Raw genomic sequence first — 23,392 nt, forward strand, 5'->3', positions numbered from 1 at the left:
GGAATCTGAAGCACAGAGAAATGAAGCCAGGAACAGGCAAAGCTGGGACCTGAGCCCAGATCTCCTAATGCCCATGATCCATCACCCACACATCCAAAGTAAGGGATGGAGGAATGGGGGGTTGGTCCCAAGGCATCACATTAACTATTTCTATTCTGTCCACCATTGTGAAAACTGTGGAGAGCCAAAGATGTTGTGATCTTGAGCTAGCCTCTGCCCAATGCGTACAACGGGAGGTGTCACGTACAGTGGCTCTCACGCCTTTTCAACCTGTCCCAAATTAAGAAATAAATTTTATATCATAATCTAGTTCATGATACATACATGATGTATACATATGTAGCCAAAACAAAAATTTTATAAAAGAATATTTAACTTTTTTAAAATCTGTAGTACATTTTTTCTAATCCATTTAATTTTTGTTGAAATGCTGGTTGTGACTCAGTAACAGGTCCTTTTCAGCCCCAACACTCTATGATTGACTGAATGAATATAGACAGACTAAATAAATATGGACAAACTAGAGCTCTGGCTCAGGGTGACTGAATCAAGTTATGCCCCTCTCAGCATCTCAGTTTCCCCAATGTACTCTGAGAGGACAGACAAGTGATCTTTGAGGGGTTCATATAGCTCCTTCAGATTGTGTTTCTCTGCTCCTACTGAGAACACTGTGCGTGTGATCTGGAAATAATTTCTGAGAACGAGGAGGTCTGCTGGCTTTGCTCTGGGTGGTGTTACCATCTGGGACAATCCACAACCCCACCCCATCCTGCCCTGTCCCAGGCCAGTGGTGGGAGTGCGAACAGGACAGTGCATCAGCTAGCTGCTCAGGAAAGGGAAGACAGAGGCAAGGAAGCCAGAGGACGAGGGCATTTAAAAAGTCCACTGGAGAAGAGGCATTGTGTGCGGCGGCAGGTAGAGCAAGAGCTTCAGAACTGACCAGATACGGGTTAAAATCCCACAGGCGGGTTGAGGAGCCCAACGAAGTGACTTCTCTCTGGCCCTCAGCTTTCATCTATAAAACGGGTTTGAAAATCCCTGGCCTCTCTGGCCTGTGACGGTTAAGTAAAGTAGTATGTTAATCACCTCCGTACTGATCCCACTGTGTGGTGGCTTGTCTGTCTCCTGCACTAGCCTGGATCTCCCCTGAGATTCCCAGCACCCAACACAGTGCCTAGCACTGTGCCAGCGCTCAATGCAGATGTGGAACCCACATGTGGCTATTATCGCCCTGCCACCCTGACCATGTGTCTCTGAGCCCCAGAGCCCTTGTGCACACACTGGGAAAGCAGAGGCGCGAGTGGGAAGGGCGCTCCCTCCTCGTCGCCCCGCGGGTCGCCCCCGCCCCAGCCCGCCCCCGAGCTCCGGCCCCCGCCCCGCTCCCCGCTCCCCGCGGCTCTGCGCTCCTGGAGCCTCTCCGCCCGCCTCCTGCCGCTCCTCTTCCCCCTGCTCCTCCCCGGGTCCGCGTACCGGGGCGCCTCTCTCCGCCCTGCGGAGCTCTAGGACTCACCTGCGAGTCTCCGCGCCTCTCGCAGGTTTTCCCTCTGTCTCTATCTCTCTGCCCCTCTTTGTCTCTGTCTTCTTGCTTATCTCTGCCTCTCTGTTTCTGTCTCTGCTCGACTATCTCAGTCTCTCTCTCTCAGCCTCAGTTCTGTGTCCGTCCCGGCTCTCCCGAGCCTCGGTGCAAGCCCGGCCGCCCGTGCCTTCCTCCCGCCGTCCGTCCGTCCGTCCGTCCGCCCGTCCGTCCGGTGGCCCAAGGTGGCGGCGCTGGCGGGCCGGCACGGGGCGCGATGAGCGGCGCCTGCACGAGCTACGTGAGCGCGGAGCAGGAGGTGGTGCGCGGCTTCAGCTGCCCGCGGCCGGGGGGCGAGGCGGCCGCCGTCTTCTGCTGCGGCTTCCGTGACCACAAGTACTGCTGCGACGACCCGCACAGCTTCTTCCCCTACGAGCACAGCTACATGTGGTGGCTCAGGTACCAGCCCCGGTCTAATCCCAGCTTGAACCCCACTCTAATCTCAGTCCCCTCACCCTACCTCAGCCCAGCCCAGTGCTAAACCCAAACCACACCTTAATCCTTTTCCAAATGTCTATTGCAACATCAGCACCCCCATCCCCCTTACCCCTTCATACCTAGTACTGACCCCAGTTCTCACCCTATCACCAAGCCAACCATCCTCTGAGGTGTTACTGTACCCCTTCACATTCCATTCCCTCATCCTGACTCCAGCTATTATCCAGATACATGCTTGAACCTCACCACAATTTGATCCCAGAACAACCCTCACTCCATCCACACTCCAAACTTCACTCTACCATCACCCTCAACCCAACCCTAAATCAATACCTACCCTCCCCCTAACAGCAAATTACCATCTTCCAAACTTCACGAGAAACTCAAACTCCATCCCAGCCGTCATCCTATTGCCCACCAGGGCCCCTGTTCTAATATCAGTACTAACCTCACCCCTACTCTTACCCAACCCCCCAGTGATGACCCCAGCTCTCTCACTCTTTCTCCTCCTCAACCCTCCCTGCAGCCTCATCTCAGCTCCATCCCCGCATCCTGACTCCTAACATTATCCAGACCTATAACCAAAATGGAAACCCTGGTGGGTAATGGTTAAGTGGTACAGGTGCTAACCAAAAGGTTGGCAGTTCCAATCCACCAGGCACTCCTTGGAAGCTCTATAGGGCAGTTCTACTCTGTCCTACAGGGTCGCTAGGAGTCAGAATTAACTCAACAGCAAAGGGTTTGGTTTTTTGGGTTATAGCCAAACCTCAACCCTAAGCCTGAACCTTCACCCAATGCTACCAACCCAAGACTAGCCTGAGGCCCAGCCTCAACTCTATCCTTTCCTCTCAGTCATTCTTTCAGCCACTCCTTACCGAGCACTGACCATGTGCCAAGGCAGGAGACCTGGGGGTCAGAGCTGACTCCAAGATAATCATGAGTTGATGGCATAATGCCACAGCAGATGCCACCTCAGGCAATATCAATAGAAGTGCAGTTTGGGTGAATTCCCACCCACAGGACCTCAGTTTCCCCCACTTGTTCCAGGAAGGAGTTGGCAAGATCAGCTGTAACAATCCTGGAACCTTTGGGGCTGAGAGGGCAACAGATCTCAGTACCACTGGGCCTCCAAAGGCTTCACCCAATAAACAGGGCTTGAGGCTGAGCCTGCTCTGGGAAACAAACACCAGCAAAACTGGAGTGAGCCATCTCAGTAGGTAGTGAACTTCCTGTCCCTGGAGGGGTGTGCACAGAGGCCACATACGCACTGGGTGGGAAAGGACAGCACCATATGCTATGAAAACCTCTCTGAGCCTCTCTTTTTTCACCTATCAGATGGGGATGATGATCAGTCACTGCCCTGATTCCCAACCAGGGCAGTGGTAAGGATCAAATAAGATAACAGAGGTGAAATCACCTCGGCCCGTGCCGCTGACAATTACAGATACTGTTGCTTTTTCTAAGCTGCTCAATCCATAACTGTAAAGGTTTTTCAGGTGTATATTTGATGGCTACCTGTAACTCAAAGAATCATATTAACTTATTCCCTGTTCATTCATATATTCGTTAAATTATTACAGCCTTAGGTTTGTGCCAGACACTGGGGACACAGAAATCTGTTATTCTCTACTGCTGAAGAGCTCACAGTCCATTTAGAGAGCTACGATATGCACCTAAAGTAGAGCAATGGAGTATTTGTTGGAAGACAGCTAAGACCCAGTACTTACTTATTGAAGTATGATGGTTCTGCCCTCCTTTTGAGGTACAGAGACACTGTGGAGCTTTTGGGCTAGTTGCAACCTGGTCCAAACCTTAGCTCTGTCAAGCTCTATGGATATGGGCAAGTTATTTAATCTCAGAGCCTCTTTTTCACCCTTAAAATGGAGATAGTAATACTTGTCTTGTGGAATTGTGAGGATTAGGTGAAATAATACATGTGAAAGTGACTAGCGCATATGGTAAGTGCTCAGTAAAAATGAGTTCCCTTTCTCTGGGTCATAGGTGGGGAAAGTGAAGCTCAGAGTATGAAAGTGGCTTGTCCAAGATTCTTTAGCAGTGTCATAGCAGATTGAGATTTAAAGAACATTGCCTAGGACCATCTAAGTGCTAGATGCTTTCACACACTCACAACCCTGGCATGAGTTCTCTCCATTTTACGCATAAGAAAACTTGAGAGAGGTTAAATTACTATCAGGGAGCCTCCCAGTGAGGGGAAGTGGCAGAGCTGGGAAAAGATCTCAGGTGTGTCTGATCCCAAGCCAGGGCTTGTTCTGCTCTGTTACTGTCTACATCTAGCCTTATTCTTTCATAACCTACTCTACTCAGATCATCTGAAAACATGCTCACTGGCCCTTTACTCTCTTCTTTACTGTGCTGGCCCTTGAGGATACAGAGTTGAGTAATCCCCTTAGCACTCAACCAGGGCCCAATTCCTTTTCCACCACCCCCTTCCCTGCATAGATCTCTGCCTCTTCTGGGTTCTTCTGTTGCCTTGGAAACCCTCTTAATACATGGAGTGCTTAGTGTTTCAGACAATGGGGTAGAGTGTTGGATGGGTGACTTCCCATGTCAGTGTACCTTCATTATGTGACCCCCAAAGGCAGCTGGAAGGTTTCAGCATTCAGGGCCGACACTTTCTGGGTACAGGACATATGTAATGTGGCCCATAAAGATCACAGACAATTGCAAAGTGGATTAGGGGAACTGAGTGCCCTTGGACATCTGGGTGGTCAGTGTGTTCCAAACCCTGAAATGATTCTTTTGTCATACTTCTGACAGCCCAACCCTTGGATGGTGGAGACCTAGCTTTGTCCTAGACTCCATTTGGCCCTTTTCATGGGAAGAAAAAAAACTAAACTAAACCTGTTGTCATCTAGTCAATTCCGACTCATAGCGACCCTATGGGACAGAGTAGAACTGCCCCACAGGGTTTCCAAGGAGCGGCGAGAGACCTTTTCATTAGCAGCTGAGCTCTTAACCACTGTCCCACAATGGCCCCTTTTCATGAAAACTATGCTTTAAAAAATAAAAATCTCCAGGTAAGCACCATTTCCTTGGAATGAGAGTACTCAAGGAGAATTACTGTCTTTAAAATGTGTCTCAGGAAGTAAAGCTTCCCTGTGAAGAAGCAACTGGTGCTATTACACTGTCTGGTCCAGCTTCCAAACAGCCTCCATATGCAGTTCTGGTTTTTTCCAGGAAAGAGCCATAAGGCAGCAGCCTTGCTGGAGGGCAGATTTGGTGGTCAGGTATATACTCTATGTCTTCACAAATGAAGAAAATGAAGTTCAGAGAAGTGATTTTTCAGCTTATATGTTGCAGAGCCAGGAAACGAACTTAGAACTGCCCGACTCCAAAGCCCATGTTTGTTTGGCTGCCCTTCCAGTTCTTTCTAAGGGGTCACAGTGAGTTTTCTATCTTTCATAATCATAAAAATCTTGACAGTTGCTGCCAAATCGATTCTGATTCATGGTGACACCATGTGTGTCACAGTAGAACTGTACTTCATAGGGTTTTCAATGGCTGATTTTTTGGAAGTAGATCTCTAGGTCTTTCTTCCAAGGTACCTCTGGGTGGTCTCCAACCTCCAGCGTTTTTCAAAAAATGATACTTTAGATGTTTCTCATTAAACAGTTAGTGTACAAGTTGTTTTATGACATTGGTTAACAACCCCACGACATGTAAACACTCTCCCTTCCCAACCTTGGGTTCCCTATTACCAGCTTTCCTGTCCTCTCCTGCCTTCTAGTCCTTACCCCTGGGCTGGTATGCCCCTTTAGTCTCATTCAGCCTCCATCCTTTTGGTTAGCAGCCCAGCACGTTAACTGCATCACCCAGAGACTCCTTCATAGTCATAGATCATTGCAATCCTAAAAGGCTGGCGGCACTCTAATCCAGTTTCCCACCCAGGGCAGGGATGTCTAACTTCACTGACAGATACATTCATCTAGGTGTTCTGCCAAAACCTCTCCAATGACAGGGTACTCACCACCTCTTGAGGCTGTGCATTCACCGTGGGCCAACTCTGATTATTTAAAGTTCCTCTTATACTAAGCACGGATTTGCCCTCTTTGAACCTTTACTTTTGTTGCCAGCTCCGTCCTCAGGATTGGTTCTGTCCCCATACAGACCAGCAGAGACTGTAGATAGAGATGTGCTGCTCCCTAATTGTCCTTCGATCCGTGGCATATTCCCCCAGTTCTCTTACCTACACCTTCAATTATCCCATTTTGAGGCCCATTTCTATCCAAGTGCCTATAGGTATCCTTTTTTTTTTTATTGTGCTTTAGGTGAAAGTTTACAATTCAAGTCAGTTTCTCATACAAAAACTTATACACACATTATTATGTGACCCTACTTGCTCTTCCTATAATTTAACAGTGCACTCCTTCTCTCCACCCTGTATTCCTTGTGTCCATTCAACCAGCTCCTGTTCCCCACTGCCTTTCATCTCACCTCCAGACAGGAGCTGCCCACATAGTCTCAGGTGTCTACTTGGGCCAAGAAGCTCACTCCTCACCAGTATCATTTTCTATCTTGTAGCCCAGTCTAATCTTTTTCTGAAGAGTTGGCTTTGAGAATGGTTTTAGTTTTGAGGTCCCTACAGTCTCAGTCCGACCATTAAGTCTGGTCTTTTTACTAGAATTTGAGGTCTGCAACCCCCTTTTCTCCTGCTCCATCAGGGATTCTCCGTTATGTTCCCTGTCAGGGCAGTCATTGGTGGTAGCCGGGTACCATCTAGTTCTTCTGGTATTAGATATCCTTTTTAAAGGCTAGGGTCCCAACCTGTGCACATTTCTCCCAGAAAACGGCCCTATAAGCAGTAAGTATATCTTAAAAAAGAAAACAATGTTTAATTAAAGTACTTAAAAGACCTACAAAGTACTACATCCTCAATGTGGAAAGGACAGGACAAACAAAAAGGAAAAAGAAATCATGGGTAATCCAAGGCCTTGGTTTGGGTTCCCCAGAAGAAGACCTTGAGACACGAGTTTGAAGGCACATTGTTCATATGGAAGATGACCCCGGAAAACACAGGTAGTGAGAAAGGGAAAGGAAGGAGGTATAAAAATAAAGGGTATATTACCAAGCAAGCCACCACTGAGGGTAACCATAGCTTAAGCTTGCTGAACTCTGCCAGCCAGCATAGAATGTGTACCTTACAGTTATCCCACCTGAGGGTGAGATAGCTGTGGTATTTACATACCAGCTCCTGTCAATCGTTGGTTGTGGGTTGTTGAGGGGAGGGAGGCATTAATTCTCCTGCACTCTGGCCTGTCCAATGTGTAGACAGAGTCTGCTTTGGCCCCAAATAAGGCCTCAGGCAAAGAGATTCAAATGCCAGCAGTTGAAATTCTGGCCAGAATATTCCATAATGATAAGACTCAGTGGGACATGGACAGAACATACACAGCATGTGCTATGCCCAGCCTGTTCACATTTTGGTGTATTTCCTTCCAACCTTTTATATATAGATATTTATGTTTAAGTTGGAATTATGCTATATATTCAATAGTGCATCCTGCTCTTTTCACTTAACATATCTCATAAGAAAGAATTTATCTATGGCCTTAAATATTATTTGAAAACATGTTTTTAATGGCTCTATACTATTCCATTGCAGGGATATCCTGCAATTTATTTAGCCATAGGAAGGCAGACTCCACAATTATAGGTGCTTGTGTTTAGCGGAAATTAGCTATCGACTAATTCTGTATTAAGTGGCAAGGGCAAGAGGCTGGTGCTGGAGTGTGAGAAGAGGCAGAAAAGCAGGGGAAGGAGTGGTGGTCAGGGAGGGCACACAAACAAAGCCTGTTGTTGTTGTTAGATGCCCTCGAATTAGTTCTGGCTCATAGCGACCCTATGTACAACAGAATGAAGCACTGCCCAGTCTGGTGCCATCCTCATGATCATTGCTATGTTTAAGCCCATTGTTTTGTGTCTTAATTTTTTATTGTGCTTTAAGTGAAAGTTTACAAGTCAAGTGAGTCTCTCATGCAAAAATTTATATGTACCTTGCTATGTACTCCTAGTTGCTCTCCCCACTAATGAGATAGCACACTCCTTCTCTCCACTGTGTATTCCCTGTGTCCTTTCAGCCAGCTTCTGTCCCCCTCTGCCTTGTCATCTCCCCTCCAGACAGGAGCTGCCCACATAGTCTCATGTGTCTACTTGAGCCAAGAAGCTCACTCCTCACTAGTATCATTTTCTATCTTATAGTCCAGTCCAATCCCTGTATTTGAGCCATTGTTGCAGCCACTGTGTCAATCCATCTCGTTAGGGGTCTTCCTCTCTTTCGCTATCCTTTACCTTACCAAGCATGATGTCATTCTCCAGAGACTGATCCCTCCTGATAACATGTCCAAAGTACATGAGACGAAGTCTCGCCATCCTCACTTCTAAGGAGCATTCTGTTTGTCTTCTTCCAAGACAGATTTGTTCCTTCTTTTGGCAGTCCATGGTATATTCAATACTCTTCTCCAACACCATAATTCAAATGCATCAGTTCTGTGCCTCCCTATCTCTTTCTAATGGGAGAGGATCTCATAGTGCCTGACACATAGCAGGCACTTGATAACATTTATCAACTGCCTGCTATGTACCAGGCCCTGTACAAGGTGAGGACAAAGCTAATTAAGCATGGTCTGACTTTGCTTTCAAGGAACAAATGAGGAGTATGTTGAATACCCACTGTGTGCCAAGCATATCACGTGTTTTAGGACACTGAGTGGTACCATGATCTGATCATTCAATTTTTCTTCAGATATGGAAACAGAGGCTCAAAGAGGTTAAATAACTTCACTGAGGTCTCACAGTGAGCTACTTACAGACTTGGGTCCAAACCCAGATCAATCCGATTCCAAAGCCCTTTGTTTATTGTCTGCCACATCAGGCTGCCTCACCAAGTGGGAAGTGCCAAAGGCCTTGAATAAAGTGTTCTGGGAAGACTGGCCTGTCATGGGAAGGAGGAGAAGGATGACCAAGGAAGCATTATCATGAAGAGGACCTTTGAGATGGGCCTTCTAGTCAGGCAAAATTCAGACATGGGGAACTGATGGGGAAGGATCACGTGGAGCAGAAAAGACTGTGCCTCCAAATGAGCCAGGAAACAATTGTCTGGAGACCAGGTAACCAAGGCCTGACTTGAAGCAGAGGCAGTGAGGTTGGAGGACGCTGAGGGAAATATGTCAGACGTGGAGCCAACAGGACATGATGACTCATTGGAGGTTGGGTCAGAGATTACTGTGAGGCTGGAAGGACCGCTGGTTTTTATCACAGGCCTCCTGTGTGTCTTGATTTAAAAAAAAAACAAAAACAGCAGTACTGGGAAATCATCTCCAGCTCTCTGGGATGGGGGCAGGAAGAGGGAGGGAGAGAAAGAGGGAAGAAGAAAGGGAACACACGTACTGAGTCCCTACTACATGGTGGGCTCTGAGTGATGTCATGTTACATATGTGATAAGTTCTTGGTACATAGTTGGTGCTCTTTCCCATGCTTAGGCCCAGAAAGTCTGTTCAAGATAGGTAAAAACCAGTTGCTGATGAGTCAATTCTGACTCGTGCGACCTCATGTGTGTCAGAGTAGGACTGTGCTCCGTAGTGTTTTCAATGGCTGATTTTTTGGAAGTAGATTGCCAGTCCTTCCTTCAGAGGATACTCTAAGTGAACTCGAACCTCTAACCTTTCAGTTAGCGAGTTAACTGTTTGCACCACCCAGGGAATCCTCAAGACAGGTAACCAAAACCCAACACCAAACTTATTGCCCTCAAGTCAATTGTGACTCATAGCGACCCTATAGGACAGAATAGAACTGCCCCATAGGGTTTCCAAGAAGCAGCTGGTGGATTCGAACTGCCAACCTTTTCGTTAGTAGCCTAGCTCTTAACCACTGTGCCACCAGGCCTCCTAAGACAGGTAAGGATACAACAAGAGTCAAAGTCAGCTCATTCCTACAGCACCTACAATGTGTCTACTACACCACACTGCCTCCCAATTCTTCCTGACAGTCAGCTCCCATACGGTTTTCTCTCCCCAGTATTGGTGCTCTGGTGGGCCTGTCCATAGCAGCGATGGTCCTCCTGGCCTTCATCATCACTGCCTGTGTGCTTTGTTACCTGTTCGTCAGCTCCAAACCCCATGCAAAGCTGGATCCAGGCTTAAGCTTACAGGCAACAGGTAAGAAAGAGGCCACTTCGTTTCTTTTGTGTATTCAGCAGGCTAGCATCTTTAGAGGCGAGATATTTAGAAATAATATTCAGGGCATTTGCCTGACAAGTGTTCCTGGAATATTCAGAAACAGCAGCACATTTCTCAGGAAGTTCGTTGTCTGAACATTTCCATCCCAAACTCTTCATGTGTTCAGTGTTTATTGAAATAATTTGATGTAGTCAGCCCTCCACATGTCACACAAGGACTAATCCATGTTGTGACCTTTTAAGACAACACGCTAATTCTACCCTGGTTAGTACTTAGGGATACAAATTATTTCTAATATCGTTGTTGTTAGGTGCCGTCGAGTCAGTTCTGACTCATAGCGACCCATATACAACAGAAGGAAACACTGCCCGGTCCTGCACCATCCTCACAATTGTTGTCATGCTCGTGCCCATTGTGGAAGCCACTGTGTTGATCCATCTTGTTGAGGGTCTTCCTTTTTTTCACTGACCATTTACTTTACCCAGCATGATGTCCTTCTCCAGGGACTGATCCCTCCTGACAACATGTCCAAAGTATGTGGGACGTAGTCTCACCATCGTTGCTTCTGAGGAGCATTCTGGTTGTACTTCTTCCAAGACAGATTTGTCTGTGTTTTTAGCAGTCCGTGGTATATTCAATATTCTTCGCCAACACCTCAATTCAAAGGCATCAGTTCTTCTTCGGTCTTCCTTATTAATCATCCAGCTTTCGCATGCATATGAGGTGACTGAAAACACCAAGGCTTGGTTCAGGAGCACTTCAGTCTCCAAGGTGACATCATTTCTTTTCAACACTTTAAAAGGTTTTTTGCAGCAGATTTGCCCAATGCAATGCGTCTTTTGATTTCTTGACTGCTGCTTCCATGAGTGTTGATTGTGGATCCAAGTAAAATGAAATCCTTGACAACTTCAGTCTTTTCTCCATTTATCATGATGTTGCTTATTGGTCCAGTTGTGAGGATTTTTGTTTTCGTTATGTTGAGGTACAATCCATACTGAAGACTGTGGTCTTTGATCTTCATCAGTAAGTGCTTCAAGTCCTCTTCACTTCCAGCAAGCAAGTTTGTATCATCAGTGTAATGTAGGTTGTTAATGAGTCTTCCTCCAATCCTGATGCCCCCATTCTTCTTCATATAGTCCAGCTTCTCAGATTATTTGTTCAGCATACAGATTGAATAGGTATGGTGAAAGGATACAACCCTGATGCACACCTTTCCTGACTTTAAATCACAGTGTCCCCTTGTTCTGTTGAATGACTGCCTCTTGATCTGTGTACAGGTTCCTCATGAACACAAGTGCTCTGGAATTCCCACCCTTCAAAATGTTATCCATAATTTATTATGATCCACACAGTTGAATGCCTTTGCATAGTCAATAAAACACGGGTAAACATCTTCCTGGTATTCTCTGCTTTCAGCCAGGATCCATCTGACATCAGAAATGATATCCCTGGTTCCACATCTTCTTCTGGATCCAGCTTGAATTTCTGGCAGCTCCCTGTTGATGTACTGCTGCATCCGCTTTTGAATGATCTTCAGCAAAATTTTACTTGTGTGTGATATTAATGGAAACCCTGGTAACAGAGTGGTTAAGTGCTATGGCTGCTAACCAAAGGGTCAGCAGTTCAAATCCACCAGGTGCTCCTTGGAAACTCTATGGGGCAGTTCTACTCTGTCCTATAGGGTCTCTATGAGTCGGACTCGACTCGATGGCACTGGGTTTGGTTTGGTTTTTGGTTTGGTGGTATTAATGATATTTTCGATAATCTCTGCATTCAGTGGGATCACCTTTCTTGGGAATGGGCATAAATATGGATCTCTTCTAGTCAGTTGGCCAGGTAGCTGTTTTCCAAATTTCTTGGCATAGACAAGTGAGCACTTCCAGCAATGCATCCATTTGTTGAAACATCTCAATTGGCATTCCATAAATTCCTGGAGCGTTCTTTTTTTGCCAGTGCCTGTAGTGCAGCTTGGACCTCTTCTTTCAGTACCATCAGTTCCTGATTGTACGCTACCTCCTGAAATGGTTGAACTTCGACCAATTCTTTTTGGTATAGTGACTGTGGATGTTCCTTCCGTCTTTTTTTGATGCTTCTTTGCATTGTTTAATATTTTCCCCATAGAATCCTTCAATATTGCAACTCAAGGCTTGAATTTTTTCTTCAGTTCTTTCAGCTTGAGAAATGCTGAGCATGTTCTTCCCTTTTGGTTTTCTATCTCCAGGTCTTTGCACATGTCATTATAATACTTTGTCTTCTCTAGCCACCCTTTGAAATCTTCTGTTCAGCTCTTTTATTTCATGATTTCTTCCATTTGCTTTAGCTACTCGACGTTCAAGAGCATGTTTCAGAGTTTCTTCTGACATCATTTTGGTCTTTTCTTTCTTTCCTTCCTGTCTTTTTAATGGCCTCTTGCTTTCTTCATGTTTGATGTCCTTGATGTCATTCCACGATTCATCTGGTCTTCGGTCATTAGTGTTCAACGGGTCAAATCTATTCTTGAGATGGTCTCTAAATTCAGGTGGGATATACTTAAGGTCTTACTTTTTTTTTTTTCGTAATATTACCCCAAACAATATAGAATTAAAAAGAAAATGTGCTGCTCCCAAAATTCAGTTAATTCAGAAACTAAATACGATATTTTTTGATAATGCATATTTTGGACTACCAATTCCATCATTAGTATAGGCCACCAAAAGCCTCTATTGTTGTTAGGTGCTGTCAAGTAGATTTTGACTCATAGTAAGCCCATGTGACAGAGCAGAACTGCCCCATAAGTTTGTCTAGGCTGTTATCTTTATGGGAGCAGATAGCCAGGTCTTTCTCCCGCAGAGCTACTGGGTGGATTTGAACCATCACCCTCTCAGTTAGCTTAACTATTGTGCCACCAGGCCTTCGTCAAGAGGTAACAGGATATTTTATAAAGCTGTAAGAATCTGTCAGTGTGATAGTGGCACAAAAATTGATAGATACAATCAGGAAATGCAGTTGTCCTCAATCAGGTGCAAATTTGCCCCAAGGGACCTTTGACCACATCTAGAGACATTTCTTATTTTCACAATTGGGGAAACATCCTAAAATAAACATCCCCTGACAACAAAGAATTATTTGGCACAAAATGTCAATAGTGCCAAGATCGAGAAACTCAAAAATAGACAGTCCAGAAACAGACTGAGGAAAATATAGGAATTTGATTAATGATAAAAGCAGCATTTCATGTCAGTAGGAAGGGGACAGACTTAAAAAATTGTACTGTGACAAGCAATATCCATACGAAAGATATAAAATTGGATTTCTTATGCTACTCATACCACACAAAAATAAAATCCAGGAAAGTCAAAGACTTATATGTGAAAGAGAAAAAAATCGTATACACACACATATCTATCTATCTGTACATATATATATACATTACCATATTTTATGCAAATAATGCAAGCCAAGAAGAAAATAAAAAATATCTTTTATGACCTCAGCATAAAGAAGAATTTCTTTATAAAAATTCAAAAATGAAAATAAAACATAAAAGACTTTCACTTCCAGGCAGATGGCGTAGACGTAGTTTTCTTTATTCTTCTTCCTAAGTACAACTAAGATCCAAAACATTATACATAAAACAAAGATAAAACGACTCTGGAAGGTGGAGAGAAGAAGGCAGACTGGATAAGCACTTGAGTCCTAAGGTATGACAGTGGTAAGCATCCTGCATTTTCTTTGTGCCTCATATATCCCAGACTTGGAGCTGAAGAAGCTGGCAACCTGGAAACGCAAACAGGCATAGATGACAAAAGCTCCTCAGTTAGCCAAACAACCAGGGGAGAGACACCCTAGTAAGACAGAAGACTTTTACACAATGACTGCTCTATACCACACAAACACTACAGAAAAAAACAGTAACTTTGCCCCCACTCATACCAGGAAAGGCCAAGTGAGGACCCTAGCTTGCATCCTCAGCAGACTATAACGAGCTGCCCCATTCCCATAACCACAGACTGGGGTATATCAGAGAAGGCAGAGTAGGGATCAGAAACCATGGAGGTCAGAAGGAAGTGACATAATATTTTTTAAAGTGCTGAAAGAAAAAAAGCTGCCACCCCAGAATTCTATATCCAGCAAAAATGACTATCAGGAATAAAAGGGAAATGAAGACATTGTCAGAGGAAAGCTAAGGGAATTTATTGCCAGTAGACCTACCCTAAAAAAATGACTAACGAAAGTTCTCTAAACAGAAAGGAAACAATAAAAGAAGGAATTTTGAAGCAAAGAAGTTTCCGGGATAAAATGAATGCTTCAAGGGTCAGCGGAGCAGGGGCGGGGGTCTGGGGAACATGATTTGAAGGGACTTCTAAGTCAATTGGCAAAATAATTCTAGTATGAAAACATTCTGCATCCCACTTTGAAATGTGGTGTCTGGGGTCTTAAATGCTAACAAGCAGCCATCTAAGATGCATCAATTGGTCTCAACCCACCTGGAGCAAAGGAAAATGAAGAACACCAAGGTCACACGACAACTAAGAGCCCAAGAGACAGAAAGGGCCACATGAACCAGAGACCTACATCATCCTGAGACCAGAAGAACTAGTTGGTGCCCGGGCACAATCGATGACTGCCCTGACAGGGAGCACAACAGAGAACTCCTGAGGGAGCAGGAGATCAGTGGGATGCAGACCCCAAATTCTCATAAAAAGACCATACTTAATGGTCTGACTGAGACTAGAGGAATCCCGGTGGCCATGCTCCCCAGACCTTCTGTTGGCTCAGGACGGGAACCATCCCCGAAGACAACTCATCAGACATGAAAGGGACTGGTCAGCGGGTGGGAGAGAGATGCTGATGAAGAGTGAGCTAATTATATCAGGTGGTCACTTGAGAGTGTGTTGGCAACTCTTGTCTGGAGGGGGGATGGGAGGATAGAGAGAGTTGGAAGCTGGCAAAATTGTCACGAAAGGAGAGACTGAAAGGGCTGACTCAATAGGGGGAGAGCAAGTGGGAGTACGGAGTAAGATGTATGTAAACTTATATATGATAGACTGATTGGATTTGTAAATGTTCACTTGAAGCTTAATAAAAGTTAATAATTGAAAAAAAAAAGAAGGAATTTTGTAACAGCAGGAAGGAAGAACAACAGAAAGAGTAAAAATATGGGTAAATACATTTTCCTTCTCCTCTTGAATTTTCTAAATAATGTTTGATGGGTAAAACAAATATTGCAACACTGTCTGATGCAGTTCTAAATGAATGTAGGGGAAATATTTAAGACAATTGTATTATAGCCAGTGAGGATCAAGGGAGATAAGGTAGCTACACTTTACTCGAACCGGGAAAATGTCAATACCAATAGGCTATGATGAGTTATGTATATATAATGTAATACCTACAGCAACCACTAAAAAAGTTATATGAAGAGATACACTCAGAAATACTATGTATAAATCAGAAATTCTAAAAAATATGTTCAACTAACCCACACAAAGGCAGGAAGAAGAAAATAGAAATGAAAAACAAAGAGAAAACAAATATTTTAATGACAGAGTTAAGCCCCACTGTATCAATAATTGCATTAAATATAAACTGTCTAAATACAACAATTAGCAATCTACACATACAATTTAATCCCAGTCTGAATACCCGCAGCATTCTTTAATGAGTTGGGAAAACTAATCATTAACTTTATAAGGAAGAGAAAGAGGCTTTGGATAAGTAAAGCATTACTGAAGAGAAAGAACAAAGTAGGAGACCTCGCACTACCTGACCTAAGAACCAACTATACAGCTACAGTAGTCAAAACAGCCTGGTACTGGTACAATGACAGACACACTGACCAATGGAACAGAATCAAGAACCCAGATGTAAATCCATTTACCTGTGGCGACCTGATCTTTGACAAAGGCCTCAAGTTCATTAAATGGGGGAAAAGATAGCCTTTTTAACAAATGGTGCTGGCAAAACTAGATCTCCATCTGTAAAAAAATGAAACAGGACCCATACCTCACACCATACACAAAAACTAATTAAAAATGGATCAAAGACCTAAATATAAAAACCAAAAACTATAAAGATTATGGAAGAAAAAATAGGGTCAACACTAGAAGCTGTAATGTATAGCACAAACAGGATACAAACCAAGATTAACACGATTAGCTAGACAAATGAGATCTCCTAAAAATTAAACACATATGCTCATCAAAAGACTTCACCAAAGAGGAAAAGAGACCCTACAGACTGGGAAGAAAATTTTGGCTATGACATATTCAAAAAAGTTCTAATCTGTAAAACCTATAGGAAAATCCAACACCTCTACAATAAAAAGACAAATAATCCAATTTAAAAATGGGCAAAGGTTATGAACAGACACTTCACCAAAGAAGACATTCAGGCAGCTGACAGACTCATGAGGAAATGCTTGCAATCACTAGCCATTAGAGAAAAGCAAATCAAAACTACGATGAGATACCATTTCACCCTGACATTACCAACATGAATTAAAAAAAAAAAAAAGCAGAAAATAGCATGTGTTGGTTGGAGAGGCTGCAAAGAGATTGTAACTCTTATGCACTGCTGGTGGGTATGCAAAATGGTGTGACCATTTTGGAATATGATATGGTGTTTCCTTAAAAAGGTAGAAATAGAAATATCATACGATCCAGCAATCCCACTCCTAGGAATATATCCTAGAGAAATAAGAGCAATCACAGGAATAGACATATGCATACCCATGTTCACTGAGCATTATTCACTATAACAAAACAATGGAAACAATCGAAGTGCCCATCAACAGATGAATGAATAAACTCTGGTATGAAATACTACACAATGATAAAGAACAATGATGAATCTGTGAAACATCTCACAACATGGATGAATATGGAGGGCATTATGCTAAGTGAAATAAGCAATCACAAAAGGACAACTACCACTGTTCTAAAAACACATGAAAATGTTTCCACACAGAAAGAGACAATCTTTGATGGCTATGAGGAATGGGAGGGTAGGGTAGAGAAACACACTAGATAGTAGGTAAGTGGTAACTTTGGTGAAGGGTAAGACAGTACACAATACTGGGGAAGTCAGCACAACTTGACCAGGGCAAAGTCATAGAAGCTTCACAGACACATTCAAATGCCCTGAGGGACTGAGCTACGGGGCTGAGGACTAGAGATCATGGTCTTGGGGGACATCTAGCTCACTTAGCATAACATAGTTTATAAAGTAAATGTTCTACATCTGACTGTGGTGAGTAGCGACTGGGGTCTTAAAAGCCTGTGAGCTAGGGGAGATGAGAGGGCGGAGGGGGTCAGAAGCTGGCCTAAAGGATACGGAAAGAGATTATGGAGGGAAGGAGTGTACTGTCTCATTGGGGGGGGGGGCAATTAGGAGTTTATAGCAAGGTGTATATAAATTTTTGTATGAGAGACTGACTTGATTTGTAAGCTTTCACTTAAAGCATACACACACACAAAAAAGCCTGCGAGCAGCAATCTAAGTTACATCTACTGGTCCTATTCTGCTGGAGCAAAGGAGAATGAGGACCAAAGACACATGGGAAAGATTAGTCCAAAGGACTAATGGACCACAACTATCACAACCTCCACCAGACTGAGCCCAGAACAACTAGATGGTGCTGGGTTACCGACTGCTCTGGCAGGGATCACAATAGAGGGTCCTATGCAGCAGGAGAAAAATGTAGAACAAAATTCAAATACACACACACACACACACACACACACACACACACAAATCCAGGCTTGCTGGTCTGACAGAGACTGGAGAAACCCTAAGAATATGCCCCCCATGACACACTTTTGATTCAGTACTGAAGTCATTCCTGAGGTTCACCCTTCAGCCAAAGATTAGACAGGTCTATAGGGCCAGCTGGAAACCCTGATGGCGTAGTGGTTAAGTGCTATGGCTGCTAACCAAAAGATCAGCAGTTCGAATCCGCCAGGTGCTCCTTGGAAACTCTATGGGGCAGTTCTACTCTGCCCTTATAGGGTCGCTATGAGTCAGAATAGACTTGATGGCAGTGGGTTTGATTTTTTGGTTTATAGGGCTGATGGAAACCCTGGTGGTGTAGTGGTTAAGAGCTACAGTTGCTAACAAAGGTTGGCAGTTCGAATCCACCAGGTGCTACTTAGAAACTCTATGGGGCAGTTCTCCTCTGTCGTATAGGGTTGCTATGAGTCAGAATCGACTTGATGGCAACAGGTTTGTTTGTTTTTTTTTTTTAATAACTATTAAATAAATAGAATTTGTAATTTTGAAAGTCTCCAAAAAGAGATATCCAGGCACAGATGGTTTCAGTGGAGAATTCTACCACACGTTTAAAAAAATATTAATACCAATTCTATATAGTCTCTTCCAGAAAATAAAAGAGGAGACAACACTTCTCAATTAATTGTATGAAGCTGTTATTACTCTGATACCAAAAACCAGACAAGGATAGAACAACAACAAAAACAAAAGACAGAGAGAAAACTACAGAACAATATCCATCATGAATAAAAAAATACACACATAAAAATCCTTAACAGAATATTAGCAAATATAAGTCAGCAATATAAAAAAAGAATTATACACCACAATCAAGTAGGGTTTATTCTAGGGGTGCAAGGCTGGTTCAGTATTTGAGAGTCAATCAATATGATCTACTATATTAGCAGGCTAAAGAAGAAAAATCACATGACATGATCATATCAATAAATGCAGAAAAAGCATATGATGAAATTCAACACCCATTCATGATCAAAACTCTCAGAAAATTAGGAATAGAGGAGAACTCCCTTAAACTGACAAAGGTCGTCTACAAAAAACCTACAGCTAACATTATACTTAATGGTGAAAGACTTAATGCTTTCCCCCTAAGATCAGGAACAAGGGAAAGGATGTCTGCTTTCACCACTTTTAATTCAACATAATGGTAGAAGTTCTAGCCAGTGCAATAAAGCAAGAAAAGGAAATAAAAGCCATACCTATTAGGAAGGAAGAAATAAAACTGTCTCTATTTGCAGATTATACGATGGCCTATGAATGCCGAAAAAACATTTCACAAAATTCAACATCATTCATTATAAAGTAAAAACCCCAAGGAATCTAATAAAACAAAACTCCTAGAATAAGTGAGTTCAGCAAGGTCACAGGATACAAAATAAACACACAACTCTATTTCTAACTGCTAGCAATGAACATATGGACACCAAAATTAAAAATACATACCATATAAAATCACTAAAAAAAATGAAATAGACATAAATTGAACAAAATATGTACAGGACGTGCATGCTGAAAACTACAAACCCAAAAACTACAAAACACTGAATAAATAAAAGAGATCTAAATAAATGGAGAGGCATACATGTTCATGGATAGAAGACTCAACATAGTAAAGATGTCAATTATTTCCAAATTGATATATAGGTTTAATGCAATTCCTATCAAAATCTCAGCAAGAATTTTTTTTTTTTTGGTAGATATAGACAAGGTTATTATTGTAAAATATATATGGAAAGGCAAAGGAACTAGAACAGCTAAGTTCATTTTGAAAATCAAGAATACAGTGGAAGGAATCACTCTACCAGAGTTCAAGAGTTTTTGTATAGCTATAGTAATCAAGACTGTGTGGTACTGGTGAAAGGATAGATAAAGATCAATGGAATAGCATAGAAAACCCATAGGTAGACTCACAGAAATATGCCCAACTGATTTTCGACAAAGGTACAAAGGCAATTCAATGAAGGAAGGATAGCCTTTTCAACGAATGATGCTGGAGCAATTGGACATACATAGGCAAAATAATGAACCCTGATCTAAGTCTCAAGACTTACGCAAAAATTAACTCAAAATGGATTATGGACTTAAATGTAAAACATAAAACTATAAGACTTTTAGAAAAAAAAAATGAGAAAATCTTTGGAACCTAGGCCTAGGCAAAGGGTTTTTAAACTTGCCACCAAAAGCATGATCCATAAAGGAAAAAATGATAAATTAGATTTCATCTAAAATTTAAAACTTTTGCTCCACAAAAGGCACTGTTAAGAGGATGAAAAGTCACAGATTGGGAGAAAATATTGACACACCATGTATCTGACAAAGGACTAGTATCTAGAATATATAAAGAACTCTCAAAACTCAAAAGTAAAAACACAAATAAATAAACAAAAAAAACCTATTCAATTAAAAAAATGGACAAAAGACATGAACAGATATTTCACCGAAGAGGATATAGAGATAGCAAATAAGTACATGAAAAGGTATTCAACATCAATAGCTAGCAGGGAAATGCAAATTAAAACTACTCATCTATCAGAATAGCTAAAATTAAAAATAGTGACAACACCAAATGCTGGCAAGGATGTGGAGAAGCTAGGTTACTCATACATTGCTGGTGGGAATGTAAAATGGTACAGTAACTCTGAAAAACAGTTTGGTAGTTTCTTAAAAACTAAGCATGCAACTACCATAAAGAAATGACCCAGCAGTTGCCTTCCTAGGCTTATCCCAGAGAAACCTGTATACAAATGTTCATAGAAGCTTCATTCATTATAGACAAAACTGGAAACAACCCAGATTTCCATCCACAAATAAATGACTAAACAAACTGTGGCACATCCGTACCACGGAATACAGTTACTACTCAGCAATAAAAAGGAACTACCTATTGATACATACAACAACTTGGATAAATCTCCAGAGAATTATGCTGAGCAAAGCAAAAAAAAAAAGCCAATTCCAAAACGTTACATACAAATGATTCTATTTATGTAACATTCTCAAAATGACGAAATTATAGAAATGGAGAACAGATTAGTGGTTGCTGGGGTATAAAGATGGTCTGGTGTGTGTGTTGTGGGGGCATGAAGGAGTTGGGTGTGGCTATAAGAGGGCAACATGAGGGGTTCTGGTAGTGATGGAAAAGCTCTGTATCTTGACTGTATTAATGTGAATATTCTGGTTATGATATTGTACTTTAATCTTGAAAGATATTTACCTTGGGAAAAACTAGGTAAAGGGTGCATGGGATCACTCTATGTTATTTCTTACAACTACATGTGAATTGTGATGCAATAAGTTACTTAATATTGCCCTTCTAGCCATAGTCTTTGTGACTCCCACACAATGATTGGGTGGGATTATGCAAATAAGATGCTTGTGGGCCACCAAGGGAGATTGGATAGCTTACTAATAATGCAAATAAGGTGCATGAAACCCTGCGAGGGTGGGGCCACGCAAATAAGGTGTTTGGAACTCTAATGATTGGTCAGTTTTGCCATCCTGCTAGGATTAAAAGAGAGCCAATCCTTTTTTTTTTTTTAATCCCAGAGCAGGGGGGGACCTGACTACCACCAGAAGGAGATAGGAGTGGAGCACATCCTTTAGACCGGGAATTCCTGCATTGAGACCCTCCTAGATCCAAGAGACACAGAGAGAGAGCTGTAACACTGAAGACAGTGAGACAGCAAGAAGCAGTGGCAGAGAAATGGCAGCAGCAAGGCAGCAGAACAATGAGAATGGCAGGACACTGGCAGGAGACAGCCTTGTGAGCTTCCCAGCCCACAGAGTGAGAAAGCTAAGTGCCTTCAGGCAGAGGCTTGCTGGCAGAGAGGGGTGCCTCTGAGCACGTGGTGGAGCTAGGCTTGCCAACCCACAGATAGAGAGCTGAGAGCTTCGGGTTGAGGCTTACTGGTGGAATGGGGTGCCTGTGGGCACTTAACAGCAGAGCTAAAAAAGCTTTGTAACACTTGCCCGAGCAGGGCAGAGGCCAGGGACCAGAGAGAGGCATGCCTGTGGGCATGGCTGAGAAGCAGCTGTCCTGATCGAAGAACTGTATCCTGAGCGTTGAGCCTGAATTGTAACTTGTTACTTCCCTAATAAACTCCATAATGGTGAGTATTGTGTGTGAGTTCTGTGTGCCATTGCAACAAATTATAAAACCAAGCAAAGAAGTAGAGAGTACCCTGGGAGGGATGGTTGGTGTCAGAATTGGTGAAAGGGTTGGAGGGTGGAGGCATGTCTGACCTCTGCCTGATAGGAATCAGCCTTGGGCTGTTGATCTTGATTCTCCTTCCCCCTAGTAAAATTAGAGGAGGTCAGACGCCACTGTAACACCATTTTTACACAAACCTACAATTATCTCAAAATAAAATGTTTCATTTTTAAAAAGAAAAAAATTGGCAAATTTGCCTGCACCAAATACAAATTTTGTCTACATCTCTAATGCAAAATACATCATAAGTAAAATTAAAAGACAGGTGATGAACATCAAAGATATATATCTGTATATGTTAGAGTCTTGAATTGATACCTAGAATATGTAAGTATACGTTTCAGCAAATGGAAAAAAAGGTAATCCAAAAAGAAGAAACACAAATAACCAGTGCACATGAAAAGATATTCAACCTCACTAATAATCAGAGAATGCAGTTTACGAATGATGTACCTTTTTTTTTTACATTGGCAAAAATCCAAAAAGGGATTATATTAAAAGTGAGAAGGTTGGGGGAAAATGCATATTGTCACACACTGCTGGTGAAGAGTATACATTGGTACAGCCCCTTAGTGGAGCAATTTGGCAGCATCTATTTAAGCCAAAAATGTATATACCCTATGACTCAGTAATTCCCATCTAAATGGCATTGCTTATCCTATAGGAAACAAACTAAATGCCCATCAGTAGAAGAACGGATAAGTAAAATGTTGTAGAGCATAATAATGAAATACTATACAGCAGTTGAAATGAATCAGCTCTAAATGTTTCCTCTCCTTTGCTTGTCACAATAGTCAGGGTAGATCTTATTACTGCCACATTTTACAAATGAGGAAACTGAGGCCGAAAGTCATCTGAAGCATAAGTGACAGCGCCAGCTTCACCTCTCCTCTTATGCCTATTGCTGTGAAAGGGGAATTCTTACTATGTGGTTTGAAACTTTACATTATGCACTATCTCATCTAATTTTTCCAACTACCCTGGTGAAAAAGAAAAAAAAAAGACCCAAACCCTTTGCCGTCGAATCGATTCCAATTCATGGTGACCCTATAGGACAGAGTAGAACTGCCCCATAGAGTTTCCAAGGACCACCTGGTGGATTCAAATTGCCACCCTTTTTGGTTAGTAGCTGTAGTTCTTAATCACCACGCCACCCTGGTGAGGTACCAATTATTATGACCCATTTACAGATACAAAAACCAAGTTTCC

At 42.7% G+C, this 23,392-nt stretch overlaps 1 protein-coding gene across 1 annotated transcript in view; it reads left to right on the top strand.

Moving 5' to 3' along the window:
- Positions 1 to 1,483: 1,483 nt before the first annotated feature.
- Positions 1,484 to 23,392, top strand: part of SHISAL2A (shisa like 2A) — a 38,702-nt gene continuing 16,793 nt past the window's right edge. Inside the window, 2 exon segments of the mRNA XM_049879272.1 lie at positions 1,484 to 1,972; positions 10,046 to 10,185. Coding sequence (XP_049735229.1) covers positions 1,791 to 1,972; positions 10,046 to 10,185 — 322 coding nt within the window. The 5' untranslated portion in view covers positions 1,484 to 1,790.

This window comes from Elephas maximus, chromosome 3 (genome assembly GCF_024166365.1).
Source record: "Elephas maximus indicus isolate mEleMax1 chromosome 3, mEleMax1 primary haplotype, whole genome shotgun sequence".
NCBI classification, from domain to species: domain Eukaryota; kingdom Metazoa; phylum Chordata; class Mammalia; order Proboscidea; family Elephantidae; genus Elephas; species Elephas maximus.